The sequence below is a fragment of the Triturus cristatus genome, chromosome 5_1 (genome assembly GCF_964204655.1).
Source record: "Triturus cristatus chromosome 5_1, aTriCri1.1, whole genome shotgun sequence".
NCBI lineage: Eukaryota > Metazoa > Chordata > Amphibia > Caudata > Salamandridae > Triturus > Triturus cristatus.
The window spans coordinates 427,555,361-427,582,246 of NC_140587.1; the positions used below are offsets into that span (position 1 = coordinate 427,555,361).

General features: G+C 44.9%; 1 protein-coding gene and 1 long non-coding RNA gene across 4 annotated transcripts in view; one reads left to right on the forward strand and one right to left on the reverse strand.

Moving 5' to 3' along the window:
• MATN2 (matrilin 2) overlaps positions 1-26,886 on the reverse strand; it is a 476,504-nt gene that overhangs the window by 271,520 nt on the left and 178,098 nt on the right. For both annotated transcript variants that reach the window (XM_085605205.1, XM_085605204.1), the window contains exon 5: positions 17,053-17,175. In XM_085605205.1, the coding sequence (XP_085461331.1) occupies positions 17,053-17,175 (123 nt within the window). The remainder of the gene's footprint in view (positions 1-17,052; positions 17,176-26,886) is intronic.
• The window catches only part of LOC146830999 (uncharacterized), a 364,002-nt gene that overhangs the window by 79,461 nt on the left and 257,655 nt on the right, over positions 1-26,886 (forward strand). For both annotated transcript variants that reach the window (XR_014961506.1, XR_014961507.1), the window contains one exon: positions 19,516-19,961. This is a non-coding gene — a long non-coding RNA (uncharacterized LOC146830999). The remainder of the gene's footprint in view (positions 1-19,515; positions 19,962-26,886) is intronic.

The window sequence follows — 26,886 nt, forward strand, 5'->3', positions numbered from 1 at the left end:
AACAATAGTCAGTCTTTTGATCTGCTACCTATAAAGACCTCCTTTGGAATCTAATATGGGAGATACATATACAGGCAAAAACACAGCTATTGCATTTCACGTTCCTAATCCCAGCTTAAATAATCATTTGGTACCTAAAACAACACGTCGAGCACTACTATGTTCTACCATCCCTCCCTAGGGTATTGTATTTTTCTCGGACAACAGCGCTGTACTTTACTTTTTTATACAATTTCCACTCTTTCCGGGAGCAACAACCCAAGCTCAAATGTACATATGCTCTAGTAAAATCCCGCACGTTTTCTTTTCGAACGTCTACAAACTTAGTAGTAATTTGATGCATTAACAATTCATGAAGTTTTAATTTTCCACAGGAGCTCAGAAACTGTTGGAAAGCAGCCATTTGTTTTTCAAATACAAGAGATCAATTTGAGGAGGAAACTAACAAGACCATAGCCAAAGGTTGTGACCAAAAAATCTACTTTTTGAATATAGAGTTTTTTGCCATCAGCGAAACCTACTTCCTCCGTGCATACGGTCAATAATGAAAAAAGAGAACTGTTGAGAGATGGAAAAACAAGTTGTCGCCGTGAGAGTCGCGCGTTCCGCTCAAACACCACGAGCGCGGACAGGAGGTGCGCGTGCACATCGCCTGTCCGGGCGCGTGCCATCTCCTGTCTCCCTTCGCTTGCAAAAGCTAGCAAAACTGACGACTATAGGTCTCTCCAAGGCGAGCAGCGCATGCGCTGCGTCGCTGGGCGAGACCTAAAAAAAAAAAAGGAGTGCAATCCACTCCTACCCCAGCTCTGGCCAGCCTCACCCGCCCCACACAGAGAACCACTGACTTCAATAGGAAAAATAAAATGATAATAGCGATTCGCTATTATCATTATCTTTTTTCTTTTGATCAGTGGGGCAACACTCCTTGGCCTTAGCGGAGGAGCCACCACTGTAAGTGTGATGGGCAAAAAAATATCTTTAACATATGTGGATTCACCTTAGAGAGGAGGCAGTTAGCCTTTAAAGTATGATGTAAAGAGATAGGTTTCAGTGTCGTGTGGAAGGCAGGCAGGGTCGGAGCATTCTTTAAAAAAAATACCACTTTGGGGCATATTTACAATGAAGTGCCGGAGCGTGGTGTTCGCCTTCTTGGCTTAACGCAGCTCTCCACCACTTCTGAAATGCAGGGCTGCACCGTATTTACAACAATACAGTGTAGCCCTGCATTTCACCGTGCACTGGGGCAAATTTCAGCTTTCAAGTGCCAACACAGACACTCATGCACCATAGTGCAAGGGTGCCTGCATTGTGGGGAATGATTGTGAATGGTCAGGAAGGTGCCCCTTCCTGCACATAAACAATCTTCAATGGCCATTTGTGATTTTTATTTATGCTGCTTTGTACAGCACACATAGAAGTTGCAACTCTTCATTTTTAAAATTATTGTTTATGTGCAGGAAGGGACACATTCCTGCACATAAACAATATGCATGGAATTTTGCTGTTTTTTTGTGTGCTGCACAATGCAGCACACATAAAAACAGCAACAACAGGAGGAATAAAGCATTTACCTCATTTCTCCCTGTTAAGAAAAGGTTTTCCCTCGTCTTTATTATGGTGCTGGCCCATGTTGACACCACTCTTGTAAATATGGGGAAGCATCTAAATCAATGGGTGTTGTGGTGGAATGCCCACCGCAACACCCATTGCCCACCCCTTTCACGCTAAGTATAGCGTGAAAGGGTGCTTTATTTACAAGGCAGCGTTAAGCCCCCTTAGGTGGCTTAGTGCTACCTTGTAAATAGGGCAAAGCCCGTATCGCCACCACAACGTAAAAAAAGTGACATTCTGGTGGCAATAGGGGCTTGAAAATATACCCCTTTATTTATTAATTTCCACAGAATGGCTGAGACACAAGAAACAAAGACCAATTGCAATAGGGCATTGTAAGTCATCTGATTCATATGACAAGGATTACAGCATCACTCAATCATGAAAACAGTCGCAAGAAGTGGCATCTATGGCATTACAACAGCATAGTCGAGGAGGGGGGGAGAGGGAGATAAAAATGAATGGGCAGGGGTAATAGTGAAACGTAAGCATTGTTAGCATGTATGACAAAATACAATCAAGTATGGATAATTAAACAGTTAAGAAAAGCCCGCTGGTATGAAAGACGTGGTATGGAGCTCATGCAGCGGTGCTCCTAATAAGGGCCGTATGTTTCCAAGAAAAGCAGATAGGTCCAGAGAGGGTGCCAGATATCTCTGGGTCTAGAGTTAATGGGTTGCAGTTGTGCTGCCCAGTGTATGACGATTGCCCACTTGGCCAGCAATAGCGCAATGGAAATAAACCTGCGAGAGGATTTAGGAAACTCATGAGTATTCCCCAGTAGGGCCATAGTGGGGTCAGAGTGGAGCGCAACATCTGCAATAGTGCAAATGAGAGAGTAGACAGTAGTCCAATAATTGCTGATGATGCGGCATGTCCAGGTGAGGTGTGCGAAGTCTGCATCCGGGCCGCGCATTTGGGACAGTGGGAGGGGTGTGTGGAGTTGAATTTAGCAACGCCTGACGGGGTAACATATGCTCTGTGTAGAAATTTAAAATGGAGAAGTTTATGTTTGGGATTGAGGTAGACCAGTATCGTTTGAGAGCAGCAATAGGCCCAAACCTTGTCGAGTATAGAGTAACCCAGGTCTGCACTCTAGGCCTCGCAAACACGCTTAGTGGAGTCTGCTTTCAGGGTCGGGCAGGACCGGTAGAGTCAGGATATCAAATGACTGCTGTCACCATTTGTAATATTAAGTGTAAGCAGTGAAAACTCATCTGGGGCGAGAGAGTATGTGGAAACACAGGAGCGAAGGGTGTTGATAAAGGCATTGTAATATAAAGTCGTCAATGTAGGTAGCTCGGTGGAAACAGAGGTCGTCCGCGTGTGAGAGTACATGGCCGATGGTATACAATGCGTGGCGGGAATGAAATTCCTGAACAAGTTTCTCCTTTGTAAGTGGTAGCCACGGGTTGTCAGCTAAGAGACTAGCAGAGGAGTACAGGAAGACACTACCTAATGATCGATGAAGTCGCCTCTAGGCCCAGCAAGTGGTGGACAGTGTCTGGATGTCAGTTGGGTCTATGGAAATGCCCTTCGGTAAGAGGGAGGAAAGCGGAAGCTGCCCTAATAGATCCCACTCAGGTTTAAGGTGCAGTATGCAGGTGTCTGGATGGTACCAGAAATAAGAATATTGGCGCTGTGCAGGCAGATAGTAAAGGTAGAGGACCTGGCGCAGAATCCAACCCATTCGTACGGGAGGGTTAAAGTGTCCCATCTTACCCGAGGATGGCGACCCACCCAGACCAATCGGATCAGGAGACTGCAAAGTGTAGAGAAGAAGCTTTGGGTGGGAGGGATGAGGATGTTTAAAAACAGGTATAAAAAACGTGGTAGGATTATCATTTTAATTAGCGGTATCCGGCCTGTCATGGAGAGTGGAAGTGATATGCAGTGATCAATTTGGGATGATAGTTTGGTGATAGCTGGGCCGTAAGTCAATCGTATTAGGGTCAGGGCTTTCCTAATGTCTCTTGGGAGGTAGTTATAAGATTCAGGAGTAAAGCAGTAGAATGTTTGATTCAAGGTCTTTTTCTTTCTAGTAAGTGTAACTCTTAGGAACAATCTCAAACTCACTCCCAGACTCTAAAGACTTCAGAATCAGGTGCCAGTTTAGCTATAACACTTACGAGGGCAATCAAATCAACCTCTCCGCGGCATTTGACACAGTCTCCCAAAAAACACTCATCAGAAGACTCTAAGAGTGCGGTATTCAATGACCAGCACTCAAATCGATCTGCTCCTTCCTCACAGGGAAAACTGAAAGAGTCAGGCTGCCACCTTTCACATCCAAGGACAAGAAACTTGTATGCGGAGTGCCCCCGGGTTCATCCCACAACCCGACCCTGTTCAACATCTACATGGCTCCATTAGCCAACATCATCAGATGTAAAGGCATCACCATCATTTCGATGGAGACAAAACACAACTCATCCTCTCCCTGACATACAGGGCACCAACCACCAGAACCAACTTCATCAACAGATTGACCCTGGCAGCAGATTTGATGATAATCAATTGCTTGAAACTGAACTCCGACAAGACTGAAGTACTGGTCTTTGAAACAAGCAGTCCCTGTGGGACACCACCTGGTGGCCAACAGAACTAGGACACACACCAAAACTCACCAACCATGCCAGAAATCTGGGGATCATTCTAGACGACATTTTGAAACACAATGGCACAAGTCAACACAGTGAGCTCTGCTTGCTTCCACATCCTATGAATGCTATGAAAAAATATTCAAGTAGCTCCACACAGCATCAGAAGAACCATCATGCACGCACTCATCACAAGTCAACCCGACTATGGCAACAAACTGTATGCCGGAATTTCCACACAACTCCTGAACAAACTTCAGACCATGCAGATTGCTGCTGCAAGACTCATACTCAACCTTCCTTGCTGCACCCACAGCTCACCTCACATCTCGAAAGGGATCTCCACTGGCTCCCTATTGACAAACACAGGCAATTCAAAATCCTTACGCACACCTGCAAATCCCTACACAATACGGGACCCGCATACCCCAACAGCCGCATACACTTTCACAACCCATCAAGACACCCCGCTCAGCCTCACTCTCAGTAACCCCCGCCAGTGGCGGTGCGTCCATTGGGGCACAGGGGCGGAGCCCCAAATAACGCGCGAACGCACGCGACACGGAAGGCAGCTCAGCTTTTACACTGTGTATGTACTGTAGCGGCCGGGAGTCGGGACATCAAGGGGGTGGGGCCGGGGGGGCGAGCACTGACACTGACTGACAGCGGCTCGCAATGTATTTGCGCATGCTCGAGTTTGGCTCTCGACAAGCACGAGCATGCGCATTCACCGCACTGTCTATGATGTACTATGTACTGAGAAGAGGGGGCCGAGAGGCCGAGGGTTGCCTCATGCAGCAGCCCCTTCTCTCGGTATTCGGGCGAGCCCTATCCGTGCTCTTTAGCCAATCCCGGGTAGGCGCTGCTAATGCAGCGTCTCTGGATTGGCTGAGAGCCTGAGGCAGCCTACGACGAAACTGCATTGGGTGCCGCGCAACTATGGCCAATCACTGTGGCTTATGTCTGAACACAGTGACAGTGATTGGCCATGAGGTGCGCAGCGCACTCTCTGCAGTCTGCAGTCCGTCGCGTCATCACGCACGCGGTGCCACACTGTCTGCATACACCACACCTTGTGGCGGCGGTGTACAGTGTGTGTGTGTCAGCTCTCCGACTCCCGGACCCGTCGTGTGGTGTGACTCGTGTCGTCGAGGACTCCTGACGTGACTGCCAGTGCCATCGTGACCGTGGTGTTTAGTTTATCGAGAGGTAAATTAGATTCTGTTGAGATTCTAGGTGGTGCGGAGAATCAGAGATGTATTTAGAATTGTTAATTTATAGATGCTTGTGATTGTTTTGTGAAAGTGAAAGACTACGTTGATATATATTGTGTACTGCACGATTTGTATAGTACTCTGCGGACATGCATCTACATTGCTGCTAAAAGCGGGAGAATGGGGCCTTGAATCGGGTTACGTAACGTTACTCATGTGAGGGCTTTGGAAGTGCATGCTGCTGCAGGATCGGACATTTGAAACGCAAATGCACGTTTTCGTACATGCCAACATTTCAGAAGAGCAAAGTGGGAGATGTAAAAAAAAAAATCGGGAGAATGGGGCCTTGAATCGGGTTACTGTCATGTGTCACATACATGACAGTAACCCGATTCAAGGCCCCATTCTCCCGATTTTTTTTTTACATCACACACCTCGTGGCGTCGGTGTACAGTGTGTGTCAGCTCTCCGACTCCCGGACCCGTCGTGTGACTCGTGTCGTCGAGGACTCCTGACGTGACTGCCAGTGCCATCGTGACCGTGGTGTTTGTCGAGAGGTAAATTAGATTCTGTTGAGATTCTAGGTGGTGCGGAGAATCAGAGATGTATTTAGAATTGTTAATTTATAGAAGCTTGTGATTGTTTTGTGAAAGTGAAAGACTAGGGTGATATATATTGTACTGCACGATTTGTATAGTACTCTGCGGACATGCATCTACATTGCTGCTAAAAGCGGGAGAATGGGACCTTGAATCGGGTTACGTAACGTTACTCATGTGTGGACTTTGGAAGTGCATGCTGCTGCAGGATCGGACATTTGAAACGCAAATGCACGTTTTCGTACATGCCAACATTTCAGAAGTGCAAAGTGGGAGATGTAAAAAAAAGAAATCGGGAGAATGGGGCCTTGAATCGGGTTACTGTCATATGTCACACACATGACAGTAACCCGATTCAAGGCCCCATTCTCCCGATTTTTTTTTTACATCTCCCGCTTTGCTCTTCTGAAATGTTGGCATGTACGAAAACGTGCATTTGCGTTTCAAATGTCCGATCCTGCAGCAGCACACTTACAAAGCCCACAGATGATGTGTGGGCTTTGTAAGTGTGCTGCTGCAGGATTGGACATTTGAAACGCAAATGCATGTTTTCGTTGCTACACCATCAAGTGCACCAGGCTCACAAATAAGCTCTTTGACGGGTTGCAAAGTCCTCTCCGCTGAGCTGAGCTGTCAGACTGTGCCCGCACCTAAAGGTGCATGAGCACAAACGCCAGCTTGAAAAACACTACATTGGTTCTCAGTGGACATAAGCTCCATCAACAATTCCTATTCAGGTAGATGGTTAAGATACACATGCCTTCAAAGTCTAATACCATACAGAATCCTGCTTTCTGCATCAGCACACTTTGTTACCCAATGAGCGTTCAATCGGATTAAACATGGAGACCTGGGCTCTAGATTGTGGAATGCATTGAACCCACACTTAAGGGGAGAGCCCGAAAACATGATTTTTAGAAGTGCTCCATCTTGGCTTCAATTAAACTATTTGCAGCTGGTGATAGCATTGAAGAATATCGAGCTGCGCCCACTGTCATTGATTCTTCTTTAAATTTCCCACTGAATACCAGCATAAACACCGTGGAACATCTAAAGTGCCTCGAAGTGTGTTCTCTGCTCCTCACATCCTCTTTATAAATGGCCACATAAGAAATTAGTGGTAAGACACACTGCAGCTACCTATGTTATATGACATCTCTTTATTAATGTTATAACTGCACTTTCACAATTGCTTTATTAACCTTCCTGCTTTCTCAAATTTGCTTGAAAATGCACCATTTCTCTTCTCTTTTTTCAAAATTTTCTCGGGGGGAGAACCCCTCCGAACCCTCCTTATAGGGGTTCGGGCTCGCTCGCTACGCTCGCTCGCAACGGTAAAGTATACCAATCATTTTACACCTCACCACTTTAAAATGTCACCAGCCGCCCCTGACCCCCGCATTCACAAAAGTCGAGCAGGAAGTCACTCTTTCACTTATATTGCATCCAAAACATGGAGCGACCTCCTACAACACATCGTAGACTCCTCCTAGCTACTTTTGCAAGAAACTGGAGACCTGGCTCTTCAAAATATTCTATGGGGACCACACACCTACACACCTGATCAAGCACCTGGATACCTTCGCGGGGGATTAGTGTGCTCTAAAATGCATCATAACATTACAAAACATAACACGTTTGATTATTTTTTTATGAACATTATTTTAATTGATTGGACAAAAAGCATAATTTGAATGTGTATCACTGTTGCATCAGTATAGGAGGCATGAGTATTTATTACAAACTCAGGTGATTACACAGGAGTATTTTTCTGTAGTTTCTTATTCATGCCCCAAAATAAAAATATAGTTTTCCCAGCAAGTGGTAGTTTAATGGTCCAGCGGTGACCTTCAAACTCAGGGATGTGTAATTGCCAAATGTGTATTCTACTACCTTTGATTTATATCACCCACCCATAATTACCCCAGTGACTTCTTCCTGTCGAAGCTGAAAGATTATTATTATCCCTGGAGGTAATTCAAACTTATTTATGGCCTGATGTGTTGCCTGAGATCAATGAGTGATTGGTAAGAGTACCAGAAACCAGAATCTAGCTCAAGAAGAAACTGCAGAATTGAGGAGGGAGGTTTGAATACGAGCCTAGTGCGTACAGTGCCAGATTTGAAAATCATCTGGTCCATGATCAATTCTTTGGGTAACTGGCCAAACATAGACTGCCCAAGTAGATAGCAAGGCTTCGAAAAATAATATTTTGCATTTTACTAGGGGATGACATGGCTGCAGCGTCCTTCGCTAACAGGCGCAGCTGCTCTGTTCAAGTGGATGAGCACCTCCCCACTTAAAATCCCCCAAAACTCTGAACAATAAAATGGCAATTAATTACCATTTTATTTTTCATCCCTGCCCCGAACAGAGCATCGGGACGTGGGCGGGGCTGCCGCTGAGTGACAGCAGCAGGGAGGAGGTTGGGCTGTCTATGCACTTGTATAAAGTGAGCATGTCTTTTTGGCCAGCTGTCTTGAGACCGCCAGCCAACCATGCGCACTGTAAACATCTCTAACCCAGCTGTCTCTGAGTTAGAGCAAGTGCAGGCATTCAGAGCTCTGTGGAGCGCGAGTGAGGCTGCTCCCTCCAATCAGGGCGCTGATCTCATGCTGCATGAAAGCAGCGCTTTGATTAGTCAAGAGAGTTGCTGCATCCAGTTTCGGTGGTGAGAAAAGGACCAGAGCAGAGGACGTCGCGTTCAGGCAAGTTTTTATTAATTTTTATTTTGCGCACGTGCTTCTGCCCCCACCCCGTAGACGCCAGATGCAACTGTTCTCTAACGACCTCCAAAATGTCTTCAGTGCTTATCCACTGATACCCATAGTGTCAGTCCAACTCCCCAAACATGCTCTCACTTTCCAGACACAAGCAGGGAACTGTTACCAACCAGATTCTAGCTAATGCTACTCTAACTGGATGCAACCAGGAAGATTCCCAGCCGAGGCACAATAGCCAGCCCATGACACAGGGGGCTTGAGCATCGCAGCAAAAAATAGGTGTCAAAGAGCAATAATGTCCTCATCTCACACTCACCCCATCACAAAATGTGTGTAAAAACAAAAAAAACACACGCTGCTCTCTAGCTTGCCTCTTAAGTATCACAATCTACCTAAACTTACTCTGCAAAACAACATGGCTGACTTAACATGCAACATCCCTCACACATCCGAGGAAGAGATCTAAGACACTGCTAAGCAAATGCCATACTCTAAAATCTGACCTAGACTGACCCTTCCAATGTACCTAAGAAAATTACAATGCTTTCCCGCTAGCTTTTCTGCTGCGCATTGGTTAGATTTCGAATTTTGTTTGAAAATTGCAATTTGACACTGATTTAAGTGAGCTATACTTTATTGAAAAACTCCAGAGCTTTGTAAAGGCAAAGCGATGTGAAGGTCACTTACCTAAAGAAGCCAACTAGCTTCATCTTGGAGCAGTGTTTATTTTAACACTCTCTCTAAATGTAAGCGGTCCATATTCCAGTCATCTCCTGCAGCTGGAAGCCGCGGCTCTTGATTTAAGCCCTTCTCCTGTCTATGAGCTCCTCCTGCGGGCTGCCGTGGGAGGCCTGGTGTATTTCATAGAAGTAAAGATTTATGACTGAGCAGACCTGTTAGGAACAGCTCTTGCCCTAGACTCGGCAGGCGGCAGTGACGAATTGCCTGTTATTAACAGGTTACTTAGCCCTATACATCTTGATGTTCTTTCCATTTCTTCTGGATTGCGGCCTGAAACAGCAGCGTCCTCTCCGAGGCTGAGGAAGTGGGGGCTTGATGTGGGATACATTCTACAGTAGCTGACAGCCTTTCAAAATAATGTTCTTGGATTCTTTTTGTAGTCACCGAGAGACCTTGAATCTCTCGCTTGAAAGACAATATGGCGTCTTCCTAAATCCACATATGCTGCCCAATGTGCGCCCCCCAGACTTTTCTTTTTTATATATCTCGAATATTTAAATGGTTTGAATGCACAAAATACTGTTTAAAAAATCAAAGATCAAAAGACAGAGTGAAGTTAGAAGAAAACTAAAAAAAAAATACAAAGGAAATCAATAAAAAAAAAATGTTAGAAATGGGATTCCTGGTTGGCTGAGGTATGCACCCAGGTCAGGCGGCAGGAGCCACCACTACAGTCTGGGTAAGCTAAGTCTTGTGCTCACCCTGTGTGTAGCTTGTCACAGAGCAGTCAGGCTTATCTAAAGAGGCAATGTATAAATTATTTGTGCAACACACAGACACAGTAACACAATGACTACACCACAAAAAAAATCCAAACACTTTTATGAAAATAGAGAATTATATTATAAAACAAACATTTTATCAAGATACACACAAATAAATAATCGCAATGACTACCTTTTCCTATTTGTAATTTAGGGCCTGATTTATTTGTTGGTGGGAAGGGAACGCCGTCATGGGGGCGACGGCATTCCCTCCCAGCCAACATAGGGCCTTATTATGAAGTGCACCCGACACCTTTGCGGAAAACGAACTGCCCGACATCCCAATTTATGGGCGGTTGTAAACATCCATTATTGAATGGAAGCTTGTGCGGTGGGCGGGAAAGGCCCGCAGCACAAGCTTCCTTTGAATAACAGATGTTTTCACACCATAGGTGACCAACAGGCCCAAATGCGGAGGGCCAGGATGGAAGGGGCCCTGCTAGGGGCCCCCAGTGTTGCTTTCCGACAGCCTTTCCTTGGCGGGAAAGGCTGACATGGAATGGCTGTCGGAAACCGATATCATAATCCCGACGGTGCAGCCACCAGCATTAAGGGATTATGAACTGCTTCCGATGCACTGAGGGTCTCCTTGATCCCATCGGGAAGCGTTGGATAGACCCTCCGTCTGCTGTTTCCGACCGCACGCATTGTAATGCGTCAGTGGACTGCCATCGTAATAAGGTCCTCAGTGTCCACCCGTCCAATCTATATGCAGGCGGACCTTCAGTTTATCCGTGGAGGAGACTACTCCATCTCTGCCTTGGCAAACATCTCCAACGGTACTGGGGAGTAAGGGCCGTCAGAGAAATGGCTACATGTCCACCTACCTGATTTACATTGGCAGACATGTAGCCATTTTTTACTGTCTTTCACGGCGGGAGCGATAGTAAAATCGTAATAATGCCCCCTTGCTCCATGCGAGGAAACTCCTATGGCGAGGGGAGCATTATTTATTTCCTTTACAAAAATAAAATCCCATTTTGGGATTTTCTTTTTATTAAGAAAAAAAATACTCTGTGCTACAGTGCTGGGTCCTGCTGACGCACAGCATGTCCCAGGTCTGCTAATGCAGCCTGAATGCAGTTTTAAACTGTCAATTCGACTTGGCAATGTAAACACCTTGCCAAGCCTTAGACTCCCCTTTTACAAATTATACGTCATCCCTAAAGTAGGCCTTAGGTAGCCCATAGGGCAGGATGCATTGTAATTAAAAGGTTGTGTATGTACTTTTAAGTTTGACATGTCCAGAAGATGTGACAAACGTCATCGAAAGCCTGCCCTTAGATAAGGCACCGGGCTCAGATGGCCTCACTGCAGCATTTTACAAAGCATACGTAGAAGAGCTTGCCCCCAGACTTTTGGCGGTTTTTGAGGAGGCTCCCGACACGGGGATACTGCCTCCATCTATGCGCGAAGCTGTTATAATCACTATTTTAAAGCCAGGCAAACCTGATAATGACCTGGACTCATATCGGCCATTATCTCTTATAAATATGGATGTTAAAATATTGGCTAAGCTAATAGCCAATAGGCTGCAGCCGATGCTCCCTATGATTGCCCTGCCGGATCAGTCGGGCTTTATTCCCGGCAGATCCACCTCCCACAACCTTCGCACAGTATTTGCATTACTACACCACCTTCATCCAGACCTGCAGGCAGCACTGGTCTTTTTGGATGCAACCAAGGCGTTTGATACGCTAGAGTGGTCATATCTGTTTAGAATATTGGAGAGGATAGGGTTTGGCCCTCTATTTCTCCGATGGTTAAAATTGCTGTACAATGAACCATCGGCCTGACTGCGCGTAAACAACCTCCTTCCGAATCACACGTGGCACGCGGCAGGGGTGCCCGATCTCTCCGTTATTATTTGCAATAGCGATGGAGCCTCTGGCCGCTAGGATTAGGCAGCATCACACAGATAAAGGGATCGGATTTAGCGCTCGTAGTTTACTGATATCGCTGTATGCAGACGACGTTACATTGTATATTGCGGAGCCAGAGCGAAACCTGGATGCTGTGCTGAGGGAATTCATCAAATTTGGCGGATTGTCAGGTGTATCCATTAATTGGAGGAAATCGGTACTTTTCCCTCTTACTGACAATACCAAAGCGGTGATCTCGGAGTTTCCGCTGCAATGGGAGAGTGACTGTCAGATATCTGGGTATTTGGATTAGTCGGGATGTACAAGAGCTCTGGAACCAAAATTTTGGCAGGGCTGTAAATTGGTTGGAAGATAAGGTAACACTGTGGAAGGGGCTCCCACTGTCGGTGGCGGGCAGAATTGCCCTGATCAAGATGGTAATCCTGCCCAAATTTTTATATTTATTCGTGAACCTGCCACTCATACTTACTCAGTCATTCTTTAATACGCTGCGCTCACTGCTACTCTCATTGGTGTGGGCGGGAGGGCAGGCTAGGGTGTCATGGGATCTATTAACGCTGCCGACTCGGCAGGGCGGACTTGAAGCCCCTGATATGAAACTATATGCTTTATGTGCGCAGGCGCAATTCCTACAATATTGGGTCCACCGGACACCTTTTCAGCCGCATATAGCAGTTGAGGAGGACGAGGTTGCCCCAGTGCCGCTGCGTGTGGCGGTATATCAGAAGTATAAACGGCCTTCAGAAGGTTTGAATACTGCTGAAACGCTTAGATGGGCTTGGGAGGGTCTGCGGAGAAGGGCAAACATACCGGTACTATACGGCCCCTCGATTCCAATTCCGCAGAACCCGCTACTGCCCAATGTCCGAGACGAGATAAACAAGAAAACTGCACACACAATCTCATTACGGACGTTTGCAGATCTATACCCAGGAGGGGTATTCAGAGAATGCCCGACGGCCGTGGGAGAGGAGAGGGTACCCTTTGGCATACTGTTCTTGCATCTCAAACTGCGCGCGGCTTGTCGTGAGTTACATGCTGGCTTCCCGTCCCAGCCACCAATATTAAATGCCCTCGAAAACTTGCTGACTACTCCATCGCCACGTAAACTGATAACACGCTTGTACACACGTATGCAAACGGATGCCCCTGCGGCGGTTTCCGGAGCTCGCCGGATATGGGACGTCGAGCTACCCACACCTTTGTCTGATACTGAATGGGCCTACTGCTGTGCCCAAATGACTGAGCTTTCGCCTAACTACAAACTCAGACTAATCCACTTTAAATTTCTACACCGCTACTTTAGGACGCCAATTAGCTTACAGAGGATGGGGTTGAGGGACAGCGATTGCTGCTGGCGCTGTGGAGCGCCTGAGGCCTCGTTCCTCCACATGGCCTGGTCATGTCCAGACGTTGATGCATATTGGATAAAAGTTTTCAAAATTATCAATCAGATCATTAGTGTACAGGTGCCCCCATCTCCGCTCCTGGGGCTGCTGGGTATTGTTAAACATACTCACGTTAAAAAGCGTAAGCTACATGCATTACTCTTACTATTTGCGAGGCGGCAGATTGCAATGGGCTGGGGGAAACATAGGAAACCCACTGTTAAGGCATGGTTAAGAGAGGTAACGTATGGCCAAGCACAACTGGCGGTGTTCTGGGAACTAGCGCCGCCAACATCGCGACCCAGGGATATTTGGGAGCCTTTTCTGGACTGGGCCCGCGCACAATCTACTGAATCTGCTCAGAGGGGTGGCGACGATGATGTCACGAGGCCCGGAGACTCCCCGGACTGCGGGGTAGAGATGTGAGCTATACGGGAAGTGGAGAGGGTCGAGGGAGGTGTGGGGGGAGGCATACTCCAGGGTAGCAGGCCGAGACCAGCAGAGCTGCAGTTTAAATTGAATTAAACAAGGCGGGACCACCCAACCAGCATTTTATAGCTCATGAATCCTGCCTCAATTTTGGATGTCTAATTGCCTATGTTTCGAACTTCAGATATGTGTAAGGATGTTTCTAACTGCTGTGACATTATGCCATATACCGTGGTTTGTACTATTTGTTTGCTTAAATTTAATAACATTTAAAAAAAAAAAAAGGTTTGACATGTCCATGTAGTGAAAAACTCCTACATTTGTTTTTCACCACTGTGAGGCATACCTCTTCCATAGGATAACGTTGGGTTGCCCTATTGCATTTAATGCGTGCTAACCTTTGATTGGGGGAGGTAGGACTTTCATTTTGGTGTCTGAGAAATTGTAATTTAAAATCCTCTTTAATAGTAAAGTCAAATATTAAGTCACAATTTTAACAATGCCATTTTTAGAAAGTTGGCATTTTCCTGCCCTATTTGGTGCCTGCAGACTGTTCTTGGGTCACATGACTGGATGCAGTGGGCAGTTGGATTTTGTTTATTCCTCCCAGACAGCCACATAATACACAAAATAGGTGTGCCTGGATGGGCCATCACTGGTAGGATGGGGGAGCGGAGCTGGGCACAGGCCCCCTTTTGCAAATGAATAGGCTGTGTCTTGCCGTCACATAAAGGCCTTACACCACTTCATTGTTCATCAGGCCAAGCTGGTGCCAGGGCAGGGGAGGCTGGAAACTCTAAGCATTTCAAAGAAATTTCTCTTGAAACATCTATGACTTCAAATAAGGCACCAGGTATAAAAATAGGACCCTCACTTTCAGAACCTGCAGAAGGACTCTCCGAGGGCTACCTGCTGCTGTGGCCTGCTGTGTACTTCAGAGGAGTGTTGTGCTGCACCTGGACTGCTCTGATCTCTGAAGCCTGCCTTGAACCCTCAGAGGCCTGTCCTGCTGTTTGAGCCTTATCCACTTCTTGAACCCAGGACTAACAGAGTGATTCCAATGGCTAGTCTGCTGACTTCCTGAAAAGGCTCCAACCATCTTGAACCCACACCTGGATCCAGCCTGAGTGAGTCCTGGCCATCCAAGGGGTGCCTTTCTGGACCTGGACTCTTGGAAGTTGTGCTAAAGTCGCCCAGATAGCCAAAATTCAAAATTTGGAGCTTAGAATGTTTTCTGCTGAAAAGTGCTTTAAGAACCGAGAGGAGACTGGGACCTACCTGCTCATCAATCCGCCCACGGTGTATCCCCAGGTGGTCTGACTTTGCGACACCTTCCGCTATGTTCTTCTTCACAGCAGAAAATTATTCTCAGCGATCCTTCGCAGAAGGCCTCATGGAGGCCTTGTTGGCTACAGCTTACAGCTTCGTCCAGCAGATTTTCGACTTCCAAAAAAGAGACAAAGTCTGAACAAAGAACTCTTCACCGCGACTTTGTCCACCTGCTCACCGACAATGATGCCTCCTTCTCAGACACAGCTTTCAGTCTTGCCCTGCTGAACTTCTGCTGTCTCAGACATTTTTCCACAAAATTTCTTCTAAGTTCGAAGGTACGCGCTGATCGGGCCCAATTCACTTCTTGTATCTGACCCGTGTTCCAATGTGGTCGGCCATATTTTTCGCGGTCCAGCGCGATTAGATGTCAGTGGTTGGTGCTTTGATATTTTAAGCACTAGTTTTTCCCTTAACATTTAAAAATTCAGAACTCCAGTTCTACTGATTGGATTTTTGTCATTTTGGTGTCAATTTATTAAAATGTACTCTATTTTTCTAAATTGGTGTGGGATCCTTTTGTGCTGTGTTTTCACTTTATTTCTGTTTGTGTGCTGCAAAATTATTTTACATATTGCCTCTAAGTTAAGCCTGACTGATTTTTGCCAAGCTACCAGAGGGTTAAGCACAGGTTAATTTAATGACTTTAGTGGTTCACCCTGACAGAGATTGTGGTTGTTGCTTGTGCAGTGTTATCACCCCACACAACCAGCAACCCAATCTCTCACACACCTTAAATGTCTGGTTTGCAGCCTCTGCTTTGTGGAGTCCCACAGGGCTTATCCTTGCTTCCAATCTTGTTTAATCTGTTTGTTTAATCTGTTTGTCTAGCATACTCTTCAAATTAATTAGGTATTTCTGTTTTTCCGGAGGAATTAATACAAGAAAATGTATTTCATTCATCTCACTGCAGTGAAATAATTGATGACAGGTTGGAACAGGGGCAACTTGCTACACATGTAAGGAGAGCATAAATTAGCTTTTTTATGTAGCTTAGCAGAGTATTTTGCGAGCTTTGATCCTTTGTAGTTGTAAATAAGATGTCCTTGGAAATTCTTTGAAAACTCCCATTTTGCATATGTCAGATGATTTTGTAGTTCTAACTCCTCTGCTCACTATTTGCCTCAGACAAATAAATTACTCCAGTCACACTTTTGATTTTTTTACTTTGTGAATCAGAGCAAAGGTCTTACAAGTATAAAAAACATAGATATGTCTCTTAAACTGGTAGACATCGAGGAGGAAAGATAAATGCCCTCATTTAGAGGAGCTTGGTGGAACGAGGTTAATGTTGCTTCACAAGCCAAAAAACCTGTGGTTTCCTACCTCATTTAGAAATGGGAAAACTGCAGGGACTGTGGTGACGGAGCCTCAGCTGGTTCTTTCAATGGAAGCCCTTGACCTGGAGACGCAGCCACCAGACATGGTGGTCCTGGGAAGGGAAATCAATGACCCTGATATGTAGGGAGAAATCTTCCTGCACACCTGTCCACTCAATTTCGTTTTTCAAAAATAAACTCTTTTTGAAAAACAAAACTGAACTGCTGGATGAAGCCAAAGCAACATGGCATCTACTGTGTACTTTCCTTTAGCTATAGGGGAAGTGCCATATCGGTGGCTTCACTCTAGACTTAGTGATTCCTCTAAATTGGGCAGGTGGTCCACCACGAGTGGAGCGAAGGCCTTCACTTCCCAACTCTCTGTCTTCGTTCTTGAATCAACACACTATTACTCTTCCATTATGAACACCAAATGTGATTGCAATACTCACTGATACACTTCTTTCCATCGTCGTCTATCTTGTATCCCTCGTAGCACTGACAGACATATGACCCGGGTGTGTTCACACATATTTGTTCACAGTCATGGCTCTCCAATGCACAAAGGTCATGAGCTGTAAATGGAAATACAATTTTTTAGTTTGCAGTTAAGGAACATCTGTATGTACATATATATATCTATATATCTATATATATCTATATCTATCTATATATATATATCACATATAAGAAAGCCAAGGAGTTATTAAACTAGGAACAGTTATAGAACACACCTTATATAGAGATGATGGTTGAACATATACGAATATTTACAAACATTTCCTGTGCACCTTAGCAAGGTTGTTCTATGTATGTATACATCTACATATATGGTACATGAGTCCAAGAGTCAATATGTGAATGGAGGTATACCTGTGTAGTAGGAGTTCCACAAATGGAGACCTTCTATCAAGTGACCAGAAGTATCCGTACAAAATAGTCTGTGCCCCGTCGTTTTCACTTGGTTTTAGGGCACTATTCACAAAGCCATTTGTGCATCTAAATTCAACTTAGCTGCACAAATAGAGAGATTTGTCAGTGCTTAGTCATTTTTGCAATTCACAAACTGTGAGTTTACACTTGTATATCGCCTTACTTCCAGATTTTCTCCCACAGTATACGAGATAGACTATCACATCTCATTGGTGTAATATTCTGAAGGAGTAAATCTATTCCTAGTGGCTTGGAGTGAGCGTTCTAGAGAGAAATAACTTGCAAAATTGGGTAGAACCCACACATGTGTAAGTTTGATGGATTTTTCAAATATATTTAAGGCATGATCAGACAGTTAGTTCAGACAAGGACATGAGTTTGGGCCTCGTGTGCAAATGAAAATTTGTGATTCGCAAATCCTGTGACTCACAAAATCTGCAGTTCGCAAAATCACAGTGTTGGTGGCCAAAAAGGACTTTTCTTTAAGTCCAAAAGCCGTTTTTTGAGTCCGAAAATGTATTCCCCTTTGAACCCCTTACCATTTGTGAATGTTGAAAAAAGTGTCAGGAAAGGTTGGCAGTGGTCTACGGGATACTTTCTGAATGAAGATATTTGTGTTTTTTTAAATGTAGTCTTGCTATCTTTAAGGGAAACGAGCTGCATTTAAAAGAAAAGTTTTCTTTATATAAACACAAAGACAGACATGGTGGTATGCTGACCCTGGCAGGCCACCATCCCTCTGACTGTAGCAAATCACAGGGGGTCGCAAATTGCGGCCTGCCTAATAAATATTAACGAATACTAATAACCTACTATGATTTGGCATTTTGAGAACTGACCTATTTGCACGTAGGGCAGTTCGCAAAATACTATCTGATTCGTACACGGTCTGTGTACAATGTGTGACCACTTTTTGTAAATGGAATCATAGGAAACGAGGTTCTAAAATTCTATTCTGAGTAGAAATGGAAATAAACAGCCTGGAAACTGGTGAAGGTGCTGGTTAGGAGTTCTTTATTGGGGAAAACACTTTCCCTGTTTAAGAAGAAATACAAAATAATTAGAAATTACTCTTATTCTGAACTTTTTGCATGAGAAAAAATGCACTCTAACACACTGCATACCTAGAACGATGCATGGACCCAAATGCATCAAATACTGCTTGTGAAATCTGGATGGTGGCACTGGGTAAAGGGTTTTTTCATACTGCCAGCAATGCCAGAAGCGGGGTGCGGTCATCAAATAAAGAATCTTTTAGAAGATTTATATAGTCCATATAATAAGAGGTATCTGGCATGGTTTCTGAGTGCCTGAGGCTTTGCTTGTCTAGTTCTAACATATCCCTTTCATAATAACCACACACACAGGGAACCAAAACAACAATTGTCATGTGGGCCCACTTTAATGTCTAGATTATTTGAGACAATCCTCAATACACCTATTATTTTCTTCCGCAATACATTACTTGCCTGATGACGCATACAACCTCAGCGACAAACCCTCCAAGCCCTTGGCTTTGTATACAGAACGCTTTTGTTTGTCTCCTTCCCAGACTTTCCTTGCTTGGATCGGGCCCCGTCTGTTCTCAACCCATAGCCAATAGGGCTAGGAGAAGCCAAGGAAAGACAGGGTAACAAAGAAGGGAGTGAAGGGAATAGGAAAAACAAGAAGCTTAGGGATTAACCCTGCTCCATCATAATGAAAAAAGGAAATAAAAAATAAAACACAAGGCAAAAGGCAGGAGAATGCAACGAAAATTACACCATGAAACACCCCATTAAAAAAACACTAGAAATGTAAGCGTATATATTGAGAAGAGAAAAAAGAATAAAAAGCAGAGAATGAAAAAAAAAGTAAAAATTGGCAAATTTATATGGTTCATATATTTTTTATTAGAAAGTAAAGTAAAATGACACTAAAAGTACGCTATAGCTACAAATTAATCTCCAGATGATAATTGCTATTTGTTCCCACTATATTAGTTGTTCCAGCTAAAGAAAATGTGAAGTTCTGAAGCTCCAAGGACTTAACACTGCAAATGCAGGAAAGTCTTCTTAGAACCAACGTAAAATCAGTCCTTCTGCATGGAGCAGAAAGTTGGAGGACAACAGTGACCACCACCCACAAAGCTTAGACCTTCATCACCACCTGCCGGAGGAAAATCCTCCAAATCCCTGTGCAAACACCATCAGCAACAATGACCTATGGCAGCAGACTTCCCAATTCTCTGCCCATGAACAAATCATAAAAAGACGCTGGGGATGGATACACCCTCTGCAAGCATGCATCAAACATCCCCAGGCAAGACTTGACCTGGATCCCTCAAAGGAAAAGAAAAAGAGGAAGGCCAAGACTGAAAGAAAAGCCCAGAACAGAGGTGGCTGGAGAGTCCTGGTTGATGACCTATACCCCAGGAGGGATAGTAGGCGTGAGTAAAGTTAAATATTACATTTATTACATTTCTTTTGCCCTAAAGTATGATTTCACTGTTAATTTTAGTACTTGTTGTTCAACATGCTAATGTATATTTTTAATGACTTTCAAGCCAAATACCATATTATTTTTTGTTAGAAAACCAAAACAATTTAACCGACTCTTGATTATTTTGTTCACTTTTATTTTAATTTACAAATCGTGGGGTGTATTACCTCACACACTTTGTTTACCCCAGATTAGTTCTGTCCCAAGTAACTTTGATTTCCAACTAAATACGAAATGACGAGCTCATTCATTTTGCAGTCAGAATTCTATTAGCTAACTTCATAATTAAAATTCATAGCATCCATAACTTTTGTTTTTTAAACATTTATTTTTTTGTTTGACCTGTTCTTTAAGATTTTGTACATGAACATTACAATATCAGGACGCAGTAAAACACAGTATAAGCATAATCCAATTGGGAACTAGAGTTGTGCATAGCGATAATACAATGTGACAAGAACATAAAAGCATGTCTCTTAGGGGGTCTAAAGTTGCCAAGCAAAAGCAATTCTACACAGGGATTCTACGATTAAATTGCAATGATACATCCAATTTGCTTGTGTAGTACACTGCGGTCCGGACCGCAATATTGTATGGTAATGACATCAAGCTTATTCATCGCATATCAATTTCCAGTAGCCATCAACAACAGGATATGGAAAAAGAAAGCAATGTGCTGCAACTCCAAACAGCCCCGGTCCACCCCGACTGGGAAACAACCATTACAACGCAACTATTACATCGCACTACACTTACAACGCAGGCATTACAACGCAACATCCTTTACAACGCATGACACTACATCGCATACCATTACAACGCAGACACTACATCGCATGTCACTACAACGCAGGCATTACAACGCATACCATTACAACGCATACCATTACAATGCATACCATTGGAGTTAGAATAGTAATTTTTAACCCCTACACTATCCAACACTTACCCTACTGTTCCACCCCCTGGAGTTAGAATAGTAATTTTTACCCCTATACTATCCAACACTTACACTACTGTTGCACCCCCTGGAGTTAGAATAGTAATTTTTACCCCTATACTATCCAACACTTACCCTACTGTTGCACCCCCTGGAGTTAGAATAGTAATTTTTACCCCTATACTAACCAACACTTACCCTACTGTTGCACCCCCTGGAGTTAGAATAGTAATTTTTACCCCTATACTATCCAACACTTACCCTACTGTTGCACCCCCTGGAGTTAGAATAGTAATTTTTACCCCTATACTATCCAACACTTACCCAACTGTTGCACCCCCTGGAGTTAGAATAGTAATTTTTACCCCTATACTATCCAACACTTACCCTACTGTTGCACCCCCTGGAGTTAGAATAGTAATTTTTACCCCTATACTATCCAACGCTTACCCTACTGTTGCACCCCCTGGAGTAAGAATAGTAATTTTTACCCCTATACTATCCAACACTTACCCTACTGTTGCACCCCCTGGAGTACGAATAGTAATTTTTACCCCTATACTATCCAATACTTACCTTAAATGCAATTTAACATGCGTTGTAATGGTATGCGTTGTAAAGGTAGTATGCGATGTAATGGAATGCGTTGTAAAGGTAGTTTTTAAAAATGCGTTGTAGTGTCATGGGATGTAATGGAATGCGTTGTAGTGGATGTTGCGTTGTAAAAATTGCGTTGTAAGTGCATGCGTTGTAAAAGTATGCGTTGTAACGTCATACATACACCCCGACTATCCTCAATCAGTACAAAAATGAAAATCAACTCAATATACAGCTTGCAGTATTTAAAATTACAGTGCTGATCGCAGCTTCAATTAATGTGTGGGTGCACCTCTGCAGGTGTAAGCAATGGGTCAGCAGTCTCATGTGTCTCCACATCAGCCTGTAGGCCGACCTGGAGATCGGTCAGAAATGCGTTCCAATAAGAGAAAATGGGGTATTTGCAGAGGCCCAGGTTATCCTCTGTAGGTAGGGACACACCCTCTGCCGTGGTCCAGATAATGACGGAATGAGGCCAAGCCTCTACCGATGGCTGCTCATGGGACTACCAGCACGGGGTGATCAGTCGCCAGTCCACTAATAAGCCTAGATCAAGAATATGTGTGGTTGCTCTGTGCTTCTTATTCCTGGGGTAAAGACCTACCAGTAAACCTCCCATGTATGTGTGAGTTGTCTCCCTGTACAGGTCAACAAATGACACGTCACTTCCCGTCAGTAATGATGCAGTGATGGACACGCCCACAGCATGCAGAGAATATCAGCGTCTAGCTGATCACAACAAGGGGTGTCAGCGTCCGTTCTATGGAAATAAGGGCTGATTTTCTCAGGCGTGAGGTATGCCCTGTGTATGATATAACGTTGTATCAGTCTGAACATGACATTTTGGGGGATGTAGGTAGGGCCAGCTAAAAGCATATTCCATTCTTTTGTAGTGCAGGGGTGAGCTAAAGCAATCTCCCATCGTTGTCACAAAAATGTCAGTGGTGTAGGACATGCACCCAGAGCGAGTCAGCAAACCAGCGGGTAAGATTACCTCCCGTACCCATGACATGAAACTATTGAATTGTGAGGTGCAATTGAGGCTCTTGTGAGATGTCCCCCAAATGTTATTGCAGTGTCCCAACCCATGAAATATAGCTAACAAAAAGTCTCGGGGCAGTCCCTCTTCTTGCATCAGTGTCTCGTATGAGAGGAGTATGACATCACAATATAAATACCAAGTGTGTGGAGGCCTGCTGCATGCCAAGCAACCAGTTCCGCTGTTGGGGTAATCCTTTGGCTCTGGGGTATGCCCAGCAATGGGATTATAAGGGCACAAGTCGAAACATGTTTAGTAAGATATAAGCTGCGATGAAAACAATGGTACGCCACATGTAATAGTTTGGGATGAGGAAGCGGCGCCTTAGTGCATGGGTGGAACAGATGACTGAGGGCTCCCAGACTCCAGGCAGGGGTGTCCATTGCCGTGTCTGCAAGGTTTATTCCTGCCATCCAGCGAGCCATCCATTGAAGCGGGGAAGCTCGGTAATAGTGTTCATAGTTAGGCACTGCCATCTCTCCCTGATCAGTTGGTAAATACAATTTTGAGAGGGCCACTTTACATCAAGATTTATTCCATATAAAGTCATGGATCGGTCTTTCAAGAAGTCAAAAAAAGGATGGGGTAATGTAATAGAGGAGGCAGGGAAGCACCACCATTTTCAAAAGAGAAATGCACCCAGCCACCGATAACAAGAGCATATTCCAGAAGGTTATCTGGGACGTCAAGGAGACGATCAACCACGTAAGGTTACCATCAAATAGAACTTAGTCTGCATGATCAACCCTGATGCCCAATAGTGGAACATGGTCAGTTGCCAAGCCACAGGTGATCCATTAATACTGAGAGCTGGGTCAGGAAGGGTAGGAATAAATGGAAATAAACAGAATTTTCTCCAAGTCACGTGTAATCCAGACGAGTACGCAAACTTTTCGAGGAGATGGGGTATCCCATCCAGAACAGAGGGGACATCCCTGGAATAGGACACATTGTAATGCAAAATTGTACAACGCATGCCTTTACAGCACAGTTTTTGCAACGCAACATCCATTACAAAGCATGATTTTACAATGCGTGCCATCACAATGCATTTTTGAAAACTACACTTACAACACATTCCATTACAACACATACCATTACAACGCATACCATTACAACGCATAATACTTTTAGGACAACAGTAGTGTAAGTGTTGGATAGTGTTGGGGTAAAAACTACTATTCCCACTCCAGTGAGTGCAACAGTAGGGTAAGTGTTGTATAGTGAAGGGGTAAAAATTACTATTCCCACTCCAGTGAGTGCAACAGTAGGGTAAGTGTTGTATAGTGAAGGGGTAAAAAATACTATTCCCACTCCAGTGAGTGCAACAGTAGGGTAAGTGTTGGATAGTGTAGGGGTAAAAATTACTGTTTCCCATTACTTACCTTATAATGTGTTGTAATGGCATGCGCTGTAGTGACATGTGTTGTAATGGTTGCGTTGTAATGACATGCGATGTAAAGGATGTTGCGTTGTGATTACTGTGTTGTAAAGGTAGTGCGATGTAATGACTGCGTTGTAATGGTTGTTTCCCACATCCCTGATATACAATAGTAGGCCATCTGCGTACAGCTATATAGCATGCACCCCATTGCTCATGGATATACCCCAGGACCCTGCCAATGAGCGCATGAATAGAGTCAGTGCCTCTATTGCCAGGGAGAATAGTAATGGGGAAAGAGGACAGCCCTATCAAGTGCCCCTACACACCAGCACCAGTTTGGATATATGTTTCTCCGCCTTGAACCTCGAGGTCAGCCGTTCATAATGGAGTTGCACCAAATGGAGGTATCGGTTCCAATACACTATCGTGAGAGGACATTGAATAGATAGGCCCATTCAAGAGTGTTGAATTCCTTTTCAAGATCTAGTACCAGGCATCCTGATTGTGGCCAGGTCTGTGGGGCTTAGCGTAAGAGCCAAAGAGCCCACGCACAGCCTAAAGGAGCATCCTCAGGCCATTTTAGGCTTCCACTCCCCCCGCTAAGTTCCCACTGAGCTCCAACTTGATGTCAACATGAGTTCACGACCATGTATTTACTCACCTCTTGACCTAGCTATTCTGACCGCGCCTAAATTAAGGTACACCCTCAAGTCTTTCCCTCAGTGAGGATCACTTTGTGTACTCCTGCTCACTCCTACCTCACTGCCTAACCACATATACTAAACTCTCTCCTCCACGTCCACTCTTACACAGTTCAGGATGGACTCCAGACTTGCAAAGTCTGGATCTAACAGCTACACAATAACTACCCGGTCAATCTCTCCAAAAATGCAACTAAAACTCTTAAACATAGACTTCTCAAAGCCAATCCAGAAACCCTTATCTCTGACCCCTACCTCTGCCCAAAAAAAGGTACTATTACGAGCGACCTGATCTTCTACACTAAAAGAAGAGCTCAGTGGAGATCTACGTTCCACTCCCTACTCAGAATCACTTCATCCAAAAAATTCCCTCACTGTCTGTGACTTTTGGTCACAAAATCTCCTACTTTTAGAGCAAATGCCACTATATCCATCTACAACAATGGGACTATGCTCATTCAGGCCACTGATCGCAGCCTGGACATCTTTGATGACAGATTTGCACTCTTTAGAAGATCTCTGGTCCCCAGTGACTCCCCTACTCAAACTAGGTACAACCTTACCCTTACCCCATCTCAGGAGGTCCTGGATCCCTCTTTAACAGACCAAAGCCTTAGGACTGTCTCCCCTACCCCGATCAACACACACGGGACCATAGATCCTCCAACCCCAGTCTCCCCTAAATCACCCACAGTGCCACGACCTGACCGGACTTGGGCCAATAATCACGGTGCATTTGTTATACCCCGTTCTGACCACCTCTCCAACACTTCCCCCATACCCGCTCCCACTAGCCTTTGTCTACTTAACTCTCTCAGTAAACAGTGGGTTTGCCCACTTTCCAACAGGAACTCATTCAACCTTCCTTCCCCTAACCTCCCTTACATCGCCTACTCGCCTCGCGCACTCGTACATCGAATAGGGAACTCTCCATCTGTGTACCTCCTACACCCCCCGTTCACCTGCCCTCCCCTCTCCGCCCTCCCCATTGTCCTTTCCCCCTACTCCCCATCATGTGCCCCATTATTCACACTCTGATCCTGTATCTAAGCTCAAGAAAATAAACCATGAACTGCGATCTCTCAAATCTGTCAGACTCAAACTCATTAAGGCCACCGAAGAGCTAGCCCTTGATCTCTCTCCCAACATGGCCACAATTGAGGTCCCCCATCTCACTGACACCTTGACAACACATGAGATCCCGCATATGACCCTCCCGAAACCCCCTGCCAAAAATTCGACCACCACTCCCGACCCTACTGCCCTGTCTAGACCTACCAGATCCATAAATCCATATTCAGAACCTGATATTCTGTCCCTCCTCCTTGAATACACCTCTCCATACTCAGAAGCTGATATTCTCTCCCTCCTCCTTGAGTACTCCACTCCTCCCTCGGCCATCGGAGTCCATGCTAAATCTTCACAAGCAGTCCCACTTAATGCACTTAACTCGTTACTCCCTAAACATGGGAATGCAGAACCCACCCTAACCATCACGTCACTTAATGCACCTAACTCGACACTCCCTAAACATGGGAATGCTGTACCCATTCAAACCATCACGCCCAACCCCCATAGTGCTCCCAGACTCAACGCCAATTCCTCTAACATCAATAACCTCTTGCAGATCCCCACTACACAACCCGCGCACACAGACACCTTGCACAAATCACACCTGAAAAGCATGTTACTTAACTGTAAATCAACGCTAAACCATGCCACAGAACTTGCTGATCTCATCCTTGCCCAAGATCTGGACCTCCTTACCCTCACAGAAACTTGGCTCAATGACTCCTCTGGCCCTATACTTGACCTACCAGTCCCTCCTAGTCACAACATTATCAGACTCAACTGAGTTAAGAAATTGGGAGGTGGCATAGCCTGTATCTTCCGCAACTCTCTCACAGCAAAACAGTCCCCCTCAGCTATTCTCTCCTCTAGTGAATACCTATGCATAGATATCACTAGCACACACAGACCATTATGCAGCCTTCACATCTTCTACCACCCCTCAGGTGATACCCTTCATCTAATCGAACAAGTTATGGAAACCATCTCTCCAACCTGGGCGACACTCCCCCCAGATCTTCCTTGGTGACTTAAATCTCCACTGGAATGACCCGCACGATCAGTCGGTTACAACCCTCAAAACCTTCCTAACCGACCTTTCTCTGACCCAATTCTGCGACAGCCCCACTCACAACTTAGGAT